Source organism: Ursus maritimus, unplaced genomic scaffold, assembly GCF_017311325.1.
Source record: "Ursus maritimus isolate PB19 unplaced genomic scaffold, ASM1731132v1 scaffold_11, whole genome shotgun sequence".
Taxonomy (NCBI): domain Eukaryota; kingdom Metazoa; phylum Chordata; class Mammalia; order Carnivora; family Ursidae; genus Ursus; species Ursus maritimus.
The window spans coordinates 32,248,055-32,260,191 of record NW_024423453.1 but is presented as its reverse complement, the minus strand read 5'-3'; the positions used below and the strand labels follow the sequence as shown (position 1 = coordinate 32,260,191).

General features: G+C 38.9%; 1 protein-coding gene across 2 annotated transcripts in view; it reads left to right on the top strand.

Annotated features, from left to right (window-relative positions):
- Positions 1-12,137, top strand: part of INPP4B (inositol polyphosphate-4-phosphatase type II B) — a 501,415-nt gene that overhangs the window by 419,567 nt on the left and 69,711 nt on the right. For both annotated transcript variants that reach the window (XM_008685432.2, XM_040626334.1), the window contains 2 exons: positions 812-952; positions 6,029-6,126. In XM_008685432.2, coding sequence (XP_008683654.1) covers positions 812-952; positions 6,029-6,126 — 239 coding nt within the window. The remainder of the gene's footprint in view (positions 1-811; positions 953-6,028; positions 6,127-12,137) is intronic.

Sequence of the window (12,137 nt, the reverse complement as noted above, 5' to 3'; positions counted from 1 at the left end):
CAGTCCTTCTTTTCCCAATACATGTATTACAATCCCAGCACTATCTATAGCTCCAGAAACACATGGATTTTCATATATTCCGAGCAAAACTCTCTGCATTTCAATACTCACTTCACACTGCATCAGAAGATGTCAAGTTTAAAAATATACAAGCAGCTATTCTTGTTGACCATGTTCTGTGAATCCCACTTTAAAATTTCAACACTGAACATTAGGGGTAATTTTTAATGGAAATTTCCAATGAAAAAAGCCTTTCCTGTGATATGCTAATGTTGCAAAAATGATCAGAAACCCCCAAAGGTTACATCTTAAGTAATGAAACCATTCCATTTCCATCAAGCCATCACAAACTGGGGGGTTCATCAATAACAGTAACAATCAGGCCATGCGCAAAAATATCTTAAATGATTTGGTTTATTAGTTTCCCTATATTGAAAAATCCATCATAAATTACTTTTCTTATTCTTGAGACTGGCTGGGTTTTAAAAATAATTAAGTCAAGAAAATAAATATCGAGTCTCTTATGCACATGGCCCTGGTATACAAATGAACTAAACATTCTTCCTTTCCTAAAGGGGCTCAGAGTAATGGAGAAAAATTACAAAAATGTAAATAGTTCTTTACTCCAAGTAATTTAATAGCGAAGTGAACAAAATGATTACCGAACGAATTAATAACAGAAAATAAGCAGATAGCAGCCAAAAACTTGAATCAGCTCTATATTCCAACTGTTTGTTTCTTTCCAATGACTCTACGGCAACAATGAGTGAAATAAGCAATGCTTCTTCTCTTTGTCCTCCGCTGTCCTCAGTGAACATTACGTGGTGGAGGTGAAGCTGCCCGCACGGATGTTTGAGGCACTGCCTTTGCAGATTAAAGAGGGACAGTTGCTCCATGTGTATCCAGTACTTTTTAATGTTGGAATCAACGAACAACAAACTCTTGCTGAGAGGTGAGCTTCAAGTAGGAGATTGGTACTTCCGTTGTTCTTTTCGGTTGTTATGGGTATGCCGATCAGTTCCCCGTGCTCCTGCACACGAGACTCGGAGACACTCACAGGTACATTTTCCTTTTGATCATACCAAGTCACGCGAGATGGCAAAGAGAAATATTCATATTTCAGGATTCCTGGCCCACATCAAATTTAAAAGCGGCAAAGGAATGAGGAAAATATTGATGCCAAGGCCGGATTATGTACATGGATTAGCTTTCTTCACGGTTCCAAATACCGCACGTGTGTATCCAATATCAGAATGGTTTACATTCATATGTATTTCAACATTATAAACTCAGCCAATTGGATCAAACTTTTCTGGACCTAAAACACTGTCTAGTTTTCCCCTTTGTTTATTAAAATAGTTGTTATCGGGGGGAGGTTAGCACATCTTTTCATAAATAACTTGCTTAGTCAAACAACAGATGATTGTACACAGTCCCGTGAGTTACCGTCAAAAACACCTTTTTGTATCTTACATGGTTCACACGTAGAGATTATTGAAAATATGGATAAGACTTAAAGTTCATAGAATACATTTTTAAAAGATTCTGGAGAAAGAAGTTGCCATCCTGCCGTGGAGAGGTTCCCCAATGGAGAAGTTCCTCGATGGGCAGTACTTTTGGAAAGTTTGATAGTCTTCCATATTTAAAAAGCTTTCTTGTCCATAATTCACTCTCCAAATGTCTCTTTCCCCTGCAGGTATCAGTTGAAAGGCGCCTAGCATATTCTTTGCCGTGACTTGATAAGTAGGTGTTAAACCTGTACCAATGTCTTTTACTAGATTAAAAATGCCACTACATTTCTGGTCCTCCTGAATTTCAGTGATGGGCAAGGTGCCTGTTTTTATCTATTCTCTTCCAGTGATTTTTCCTTCTCTCCCTCTTATCCAAAAGGCATTTCCTGGACGGCATAGGTTTTCATAATTCTCACCTGTCAGTTACAAAGTTAGGTGGCAGCTCTGTATTTCATGTTTAATTTCAAGTTGTGTAGAAACCATTAATCTCCTTTCTTATAGTATGCATAAATCAGAATATAATTTTATTCACTGTTGTACAAGAAGTTTACTTTGATAATTGAGCCCTGTTGCACATCAATACCTAACGTGAGATTATAGTCCAGGCGTCTGAATATATGTGCCTCACAGCAAGTCTGATGGTTGAGGTAAATGATATTTATGAACGTAAATTATACAATTTTGGGGGTAAGACAACACAGCACTTTCAGTTCATTGTTTTTTCTTTGATGCACTTGATTACGGAGTGTTTTGGTTTTGGATCAGTAAGTTAAACCCCGTTAGTGTGGTCTTGAGAGAGATGTGAGGGTCTGCATTTACAGGCTTTTCAAGGAAAAGTTAGCATTGTAGTTAGCATTGTATTTTCAAGCCCTCTACGGTAGGTTAATTTGCATCACTATGTCATTGTGACTATTTCAGCTGTTAGTCACTTTATTTTAAAAAGTCCCTTCCTGGGGCACCTGGGTGGCTCAGTCCTTAAGCGTTTGCCTTCGGCTCAGGGCATGATCCCAGAGTCCTGGGATCGAGCCCCGCATCGAGCCCCGCATCGAGCCCCGCATCAAGCCCCGCATCGAGCCCCGCATCAAGCCTCGCATCAAGCCCTGCATCGGGCTCCCTGCTCCGCTGGAGCCTGCTTCTTCCTCTCCCACTTCCCCTGCTTGTGTTCCTTCTCTTGCTGGCCATCTCTCTCTCTCTGTCAAATAAATACATAAAATCTTAAAAAAAAAAAAAGTCCCTTCCCATGGGGCACCTGGGTGTCTCAGTCATTTAAGTCTCTGACTCTTGATTTCGGCTCAGGTTTTGATCTCCGGGTTATGACACTGAGCTCTGCATCAGGCTCCATGCTGAGATTGGAGCCTGCTTAAGATTCTCTCTCCCTCTGCCCCTCCCCCTGCTCTACTCTCTCTCTCAAGAAAAAATAAATGAATGAATGAATATATAAGTAAATATAAAAAAAAGCTCCCTTCCCTTCCTTCTCTTTTATCTCTCTTGCATATTTTATATATGTGTGTCTCTGTGCACACACACCCATGCACACATACACTTTTTTTTTCATATCTGGAAGCTGTAGAGGCACATAAGACTTGAAAAAGAGACAAAATGGCAAAGTACAGAAGAACTCAAAGAGAAGCAGGAAGGCTGGCACTCTGGTACCAACCAACTACTGATCTGAGTAAATCACTTCCTCTCTGTTCTCTGAGCCTTATTTCTCCAATTCTGAATTTTGAGCTTTACCAGGCAACATCTATAATTAGATGCTATGTAACCCAGGTGTAATATTTGACTACATACTTACCCATTGCCCAAATGTATGCTATGTGTATCCATTCTTAACCAAGTAAGTACTAATTACTCTGGGTTACCATAACAAAATACCTCAGACTGGGTGGCTTAAACAACAGAAATATTTATTTCATAGTACCAGAGGTGAGAATTCCAAGGTCAAGGTTCTAGCCAATTTCATTACTGGTGAAAGTTCGCTTTGACTTTCTCTCCTTGTGCTCACTTGACCTCTTTTTTGTGTACACAGAGAAAGTGAGCTCTCTGGTGCCTCTTTTTACAAGGACACACTAATCCTATTGGATTAGGGCCCCCATCTCATGACCTTTAATTACTTCCTTAGAGGCTCCATCTCCAAACACAGCTACTGGAGGGTGGGGCTTCAAAATGTGAGTTTTGGGGGAGGGCACAAACATTTAGTCCCTAACAATAACATCACTCCAGAAGGATGATCTTTTTAAACTACCATTTGATTATAATGTCTGAAAAAATTTAGAAAAGTGTATTTCGGAGTTTAGAGAAACTCTCCTGTAGATTTTCCTGCGTCTATATTCCTGTTCTCCAGGTTTGACTCTGTATAGATATTGAACATTGACCTTGCACCAGGCACTACTCTGCCAAGCCGTGGGACACAGGGAGCATGCAGTGTAACAAGACATGATCCCTGTCCTAAAAAAAACTTACCATCCCATAAGGAAGCCAGATCAACAACTAATACATTATAGTTTGACTCATGCAGTAAGCAAAGATGTGGAAGAGGGGGCAGGAAAAATGGACGAAAGAAAGTGATTCACAGATGGGAGGGGAATTCGTCAGGGAGGTTTCATGGAGTAGGTGAGCCTCTCTTAAAGCCTGAAGGATGAATTGATCAAGCAGACAAGGAAGATAAGGCATTCTAGTTAGAGGGAGAATGACATGTGGAAAGTCCCAAAGGCATTGATATGCCACTGGTGAGGGAGAAGAGGGTAACTACACTCCCATAAGGGTTTTGGAAGCCTTCGTGGGGAAGTTAGATGTGAAACTGAGATTAGACTTCGTCATTATAGGGAGAGAAGAAGCAGTGAAGTTTACTAAACTGATATGAAGAACAGGTATTGGATTCACTTCTCCAACATTTCGTTTATTGAATGTGCAGCTCCTGGCACATAGTTGATGTTAAATAAATGTTTGTTGAATGAATGAATGATCTGACCATGGTGTAGAGGGTAGACTGGAAGGGAAGGAGCCTGAAGGCACAGTGCTGGGGTATTTGGGAGGCTCTATATCCAGTCTAGAGTGGATATAATTAAACGTCTAATATATAATGACAGTGTTAAAGAAGGAGAGTCTGCCAGACCTATGAAAAAAATCAATGAATAGTGGATGGGATGGCGAAAAGAGAGGAAATCCAAAAGAGTGCCTAGATTTTAAAGTGAGTTAATGGCAGAATATTGGGGACATGTTTAATTTTAAACCAAAGGAGGGGTGGTTTCAGTTTGGGCTTATGTTGCATTTGAAGTGGGGTGGGATAATTCATACTGAAATTTTCAACTCATATCTGGAAATACAGATTTGGATGGAAATATATTTGGAAACCATTTACATATGATCATTTTATAGAGAGACACCTTGACCATAAGTTTAAATCTGGGCAATGCTTAAAGAAAACCCAAGGTCAGTGAAAACCCAAGGTCAGTGATACACAGGTAGAGAGTTTTGGGTTGAAGAAGCAGAAGAGCACCAGTACAGAGGTGGTCAGCCTTCATGGTGTGGACAGAAAGTAAATGTTGAGGGGTGCCTGGCTGGCTCTGTCGGTTGGTTAAGCATCCACCTCTTGACCTGGTCCATTTCCAGCCTGGGCCGGTTCACCCCTCCTTAGACAACCTGGTGGTCCCCCGCTCCTGGGAGGTCACCATATTGATGCTGAACTTAGTGCAGACACCTGATCGGCATGGTGCACTACAGCCCAGAACTCCGGGGCTCAAGCGATCCCCTGCCTCAGCCTCCTGAGTAGCTGGGACTTACAGGTGCGTGCCACCATGCCCAGCAAATGTCCACCTCTTGATTTCAGCTCAGGTCATGACCTCGGGGGCTTGAGATCAAACCCCTCATCGGGCTCTGTGCTGGGCGCGGAGCCTGCTTGAGATTCTCTCTCTCCCTATCCCCCCTGCCCCTCCCCGTCTCTCCCTCTCTCTGTCTCTTTCTCTCTTTCATCCTACCCTTTCTCTCCCTCTCTTAAAAAAAAAAAAAAAAAAGAAGTGTTGACAGACAGAGGTAAACCTCTCTGGAGATGATAGGGTCTACATGTGCCTACAACAGTTGACAGCACATGTAAGACTGTATGCAGCCAAGTGTCTGCTCTTGATGTTCTGGACCCCTCCTCAAGCTGTCATGGGTGAAGAGGAAGACTAGAGCATGAAAAAGAGGAGGCAGGGTTTTTCGCACTGTAGAAATACATCCCTGCAGAGGTGGGGAAGCTAACATTAACGACATACCAACCATGCACAAGCACAGGAGCTGGTGTTACAGATTTGAGTTTTCATCCGAGTTCGCATTTGAGGAGTGTGAAAATCGTTTGGTATGTGAAAAGGGACTGGTGGAATCAGGGCCAGTAGAGACTGGAATGTGTTTAAATAACTGTTGTGCGATGTAGACTCCATTAGGAAACTATTGCCATCTACTTAAAAAGAAGAGGTAAAAAGTGTTACTTTCAGGAGCTTCTTTATAGCCCATAACTGTTTTCTTTGTTCTTTTTTTAGGTTTGGAGATGTCTCTTTGCAGGAAAGTATTAATCAGGAAAATTTTGAACTTCTAAAAGAATATTACACAATATTTATGGAAAAGATGCCTCCTGATTGTAAGTATGCCAGTTTCAGAAAGCGATTATAAATTCTCAGGACAGGTCAGACATAGAGGTCAATGGGAGAAAGACGCATGGGGTAAGAATGGGAGAACAAATTTGAGATTATCTGAACCAAGAAGACTGATTGCCCAGGTGGCATGGATGACACCTGCCTTACTGCCTTGATTGCGCTCTTGATGTCCTGCTGCTCATGCTAGGACATTAATTTCGGTGCCACTGGAAAATAGCAAAAATCTAAAAATAAGGAGCTTATAATTAGAAATCTCAATTGAGTCCAATAAAAATTTTATATAATTCTTAACCATGTAAAAGACTTTAATAATAACGATTTAACTTTCTGATTTATAATCTGTATTAGATAGATTGCACATGTACAAGAAGAAAATCAGATAGAATACAAGTTTATACAGGTAATAAAAAGTGGTATGGATGAAGGAACTGATTTATTGAGTATAGTTGTTGTGGTATTTATGTAAAATTGTTAAGACATACAAGCCTATAGAAAGGTATTTTGCACTTTGGAAATTTTTTTTGGTCATTGTTCAGTTCTTTTTCCCATAATATTAAGCCCATAACATTTGAGCATTTCAAAACCAGAGAATCAGAAATGTGTTTGGAGTTCATCAGTAAGTAGTATAAATATGTTGAAATATTGAGATATTTACAGTGATAAAAAATCTGGTTTTAATAAGGTATGAAATATTTTAATATTTTTAACCAAAAGCTGTAATAAAAGTCTACCTGTCATCTAATCACTGGCAATTTGTTCACTGGTCTGTATTTTCATACTTAATCTGAAATACCTTCAGTGGCCAAGTGTTTAGGACTTTTCATAAGCCAGTGAATCTTGCATCAAAATAGTACAATGGCATATGCAAGTTCAAGTGTGGATAGTTAGAAAATTTCACCTGCAAGTTTACTTTCGTGTGCGGTTTTTATATTATTTTATTTCACATAAAATATTATTCTTATGCCAAAATGAAATTAAGTGCAGGAAGATTTTTTGGCAGCCAGCGTACTTGTGAATTCTAAATTTAATTACTTGAAAAGTTAATGATGTAAACAAAACTATTCTGCATTAGTAACTAATGAAAAAAGGTTTATTTTAACTTGGATGTGGGCAGATAATTTTTTTACAAGTGACCTAAAATTTGGATGGAAGTAATTCTCAGAATTCTTATAAACAACTCGATTTCTGTCAGTCCTTTCAAAGTGTGGTCACAGGACCAGCAGAATCAACATCACCCGGGAACCTGTTAGCAATGCAAATTCTCAAGCCTCTCTGCAGATCTATTTAGTTTGCCCTGTAATCTGTGTTTTGATAAACCTTGCATATGATTTCTAATCCATACTAATGTTTGTGAACCAATGATATGCCATCATTCTTCAAATTATATATTATATTTAAAAGTAGGTTGTTGACAAAGTCTGTGAAGGACTTCAATACTATATATAAAACAATAATGTCACCTTAAAAAGAAATATGTATAAGTCATTGTTGAAATATGTATGTCACGAGTTATTGTCTGAAATATGAAATTCAAAAATAAATCCCTACATTCAGGTCGTTTGAACTCTTCATAATGAGGAACAAAAATTTATAAAACTTGAAAACATTAGACCTCATATAATATTCTGCTAATTAAATATAACTAAGTGTGTTTACAACTTGTAAATATATTTCATCCTTGAAAACAGAGTAGACTTTTGGATCAAACCAGTTGTATTTCATTAGTTGGACAGTTGTCTTAACACACTAAGTTTTTCCTGATACTTTATTTCCTATTATGTCAACATATTTTTGAGACAACAGTGTCATAGATTTGGCACAGAATTTTGTGATGCTACTTAGGTTGTTTTCCATAACAAAAGTCCAAACCTGATGTGTGTAATTATACTGACATATGTAAGGTTACACCTCATGCATAAACATTGTAACTCAAAGCATCATTGGAGTTGCACTCAATTCAAGGAAGAAACTATAAAGCCTTATTAACAGCGTGAATAAAGGTTAAACTATTTGTAAAGGAGGAAAAAATTACCATTCTGGATCATACCCATAATCCATATAATCTATTATGTTTCTTTCACAGTGAAATTAAGGGATAATTTGTGTCAGTGTTAAAAGGATAAGTTAATCCTCTAAAAACATGGCTTTCACTTATTAATCCATTTTGGATGTCTTGTCCATTAATTTACTAACCCTAGCGTTTTTTTTTAATTATTTATGAATTAAATAGTTGAATTCTACATGTTTTTGAAGTAAAAAAATTTCCCTTCCTTCCAAAAATAATTTTTTTTTTACTTTAAGGGATGTCCCCTACTTTTGTGATATTGGGATTGAATGAATAAAGCCATATCAGCTGATATGAGAAAACATATGTTAGGAGATTTTCCATAAGTACAAGGAAAGAAGGTTTAAAGAACCCACAAAAAAAATGGAGAAATTGTTAGAGATCGGGGGTCATCAAACATTGCTGTAGTTAAATGAGAAGGATTTCAGCCAGGACAAGGTAAACAAGAATTAACAAATGTGATGAAGAAAAAAGGATTCAAGAGAAGCTGTTGGATTTGGTGGTTATGAGCATTGATGACATTCCATGGAGTCATTTACATAAAAATATGGAATGGAACCACATCAAAGGTATTTAAGAAGAGAACTCCTGTTGCACAAGCAGACAGCCAGAGTGAAAGCCACCCTCCCAGGAAAGTTTGCAGTGATCACCAAGAATGAAAAGATAGGCTGAAAGCAACAGAGTCAAAACGAGGGTTTTTCTCCTTTGTTTCTCTTTAGTTTCATTTTCCAAGAGAGATGAAAATTTTAAAGACATGTGGAAATTGCAGGACAGTGGCAAGGGGCTAAGGATCTGCTCTGCACCCAGCCTGCAGGTCCTACAGATGGGCACAATGATAGGGCCCCTGGGACTAGCCAGAAAGCCCATGAGGGGCCCCAAACAGAGTGTAAAGGACTATGCCTCCCATATAATACAGAGATAGAACATTATTACTCAAGAGGAAAGAAGAGCATTCTGGCTTCTAGAAAAAGAAATCTGCCATGCCTGGCTGAAGCCCCTGTAACACCCGAAGAGATCCAATACAAGGTCATAGATAATTCTTTAAGATTGGTGTTCTGAGTATTTAAGATTTGGAAAGAGGCCACAGTATAGTTTAGGCCTGCTGGTCCACCACTGTCTCTCAGGTCTTCCTGGTCCTTTGGTAGCTTCAGAGGAAAATGCCTTGAAAAGAGCGTTTGTTCATAAGCACTATATTCACTTTAAAAATCAGATTAGTCATGGTTTTCCCTGATCTCCTGTCAAATTCTTTTAACATAGTTTTTAACACATCTTTAACTATAACTTGTAGAAGCTGTGCCTGAACGTCAAGCCCTCTGACGTTTACTTTGCTGAGCTAAGATTTAGTTCACAGGGTGCGATTTATTTAAACCAAAATATTTTTGTCCTTTGAGCTTATATTTTCAGTTAACATTTTCCATTTTTTAGTATTTTTATTTATCTTACCTCTCATTTAAAAAATAGACCAAGGGAGCAAAGCTGGTTCAGTGAAGGATAAAATTAGAAAGTACATTATAATATTAAAACTCAAGATAATGTGAAATATATAAAAAGTAACAGGACTTCATTAGGACAAGAAAACATTCATATGAGAGGATTTCCCAGAAATAGATGAAAAAGAAAAGCTTAACTATGAATGCAGTGTTGAATATCTAAAGTCAGATTTTGTTAAGTCAGAAAATGAGTCAACTCACCTTTCATATCTAATACTTTGCCTTTTAAAATATTGCCATATAGCCATTGAAAATTCAACAAGAGTTTTCAAACATAGGACAGAACTCTCTAGTAAATCTATAATTTTTTCTAGAACAAGTATATGGTAATAGCTTCCTGAGTAAAATCATTGGATTTTATTTCTCTAAGAAATGAAAAAAACAAAACAAAACAAACAAACAAACAAAAAAAACCCCCCAGAGCTACCAAGGTATCATTCATAATTGTACTTTATGTAAAACTTAAAAATGGATGCACATCAGACTATTGCTAAGAAACAGACAACTAGCTACAATAATCGCCACACATTCTGTGCTCTGGAGGAAATCATGACTAGGTCTTGGCAGATTTCTTTAGCTGATCACACTGTTGGACTTTCCATATGGTTCACTACCATAGAGTGTGGGAGAGCAGTGGTTGGCACACATGCTAACAGGTACTTTGTGTTACAAATGGATAAAATCGCTGAGAAGCAACACATAAATCAGTCCTTGGAATATTGAGCATATATCAGAGAGAAGAATTGCACCACGTTTGCTCTGTTTATTAATGAAAATTAAGGCTACTTACATGGGTATTTCCTTTAGTGAGTAATTATATTATGAGCTCTGGTTGCAGACCAGAAAATATGTGATGTAATCAATCCTGACAGCATCAGCTATGGGAGCCACATAGATGGGCGATGTTCCATAAGCAAGATAAGGTGCATCTGACTATCAGTCCGCTTACTGTTTATTTACTTAAAATTGGAGCCCACGTGTATTGACACTTGCAACATGGCTCACTGCTGCCACAAGTTTAAACATGCGGCCTTTAGTTTCTCAGAACAAGGGGTGGGTGTTTCTGGCCCCTGATTTTCAGAACCCTCTATCCTTAGACTACCACCCACCCCGAGCCTGGCTCGCCAGACCTCCGCAGGCTTTGGAAATAACCTGAACTTATAAAATGGGAAATGAGGTAAGGCAGATATCTCAAAAGACCTTAACAAACACACACACAGACATGGAGTGGCACACACACACAAACACATACACACACTGTCATACCCATGCACACACCCCACTAAATGCCTTCCAACAATCTGAGTTTTTTTTTTCATTTGGCAAAGAGACTTTCTGATACAGGTAAAATACTCCCCAGGTTTTAAAGTAAATTTCTGGGATATCTGGGTGGCTCAGTCGGTTAAGCATCCGACTCTTGATTTCAGCTTAGATCATGATCTCTGGGTCCCGGGACTGAACCCTGCTTTGGGCTCATGCTCAGTTGGGAGTCTGCTTCAGGATTCTCTCTGTCTCACTGCCCCTCCCCTGCTTGCTTTCTCTCTGTCTCTCAAATAAATAATCTTTAAAAAAATAAAGTAAATTTCTTAAGTATTAACTTTCCTCCACATATAATAATACTAGATCTCTTCTGAATGATCCATGATAATATATATATGATATTAATATAATGTAAATACACTCTTTCTGAACATTAGGACAGCCTCTCAACATTTAGAAAACAGTGACACCAGAGGATACTATTTAATTCTGTCAACTAAGGTTCAGCTGTGAGTGACAAAAAATACTCTAAGACCCTTCCCCCATCACCTTTCTCCCTCCTCCCAGTATATCTTTCTCTCTGCTTCCTTTTTACTGTCCATAAACTTTAAGGATGTGGTCAGGAAATGCAAGAAGAGATTAACCTTTACACAGGGGCAGGTAAAGAGTATCTGAATTAGATATGTTATGCTAGCCTAGGCTGTACTTCGATAAAACAAAAAATAATACCAAATGCTAAGTAGCCGTATCAGTCCTAGCCCAGTCAGGAAAACACATTTGAGGAATTTGCTGTGGAGTATTGATGACTGACATTAAAAAAGGGGGGAGGGGGGCGCCTGGGTGGCTCAGTCCTTAAGTGTCTGCCTCCAGCTCAGGTCATGATCTCAGAGTTCTGGGATCAAGCCCCGCATGGGGCTCCCTGCTCCGCTCAGAGTCTGCTTCTTCCTGTCCCACTCCTCCTGCTTGTATTTCCTCTCTCGTTGGCTGTCTCTCTCTGTCAAATAAATGAATAAAATATTTTTTTAAGTGGGGGGAGAAATTAACGAGGGATCCACATAGCCACCCCAAATTTGGCAGTAGCAGGAAGCTGCTACTAGCCCAGGTGTTAGAGGGACTTAGGTCAGATGTAGTGTCACCAGAGCACAAAAACTAGGGCCCCTGAGCTGTGTCTTGGTTCTTG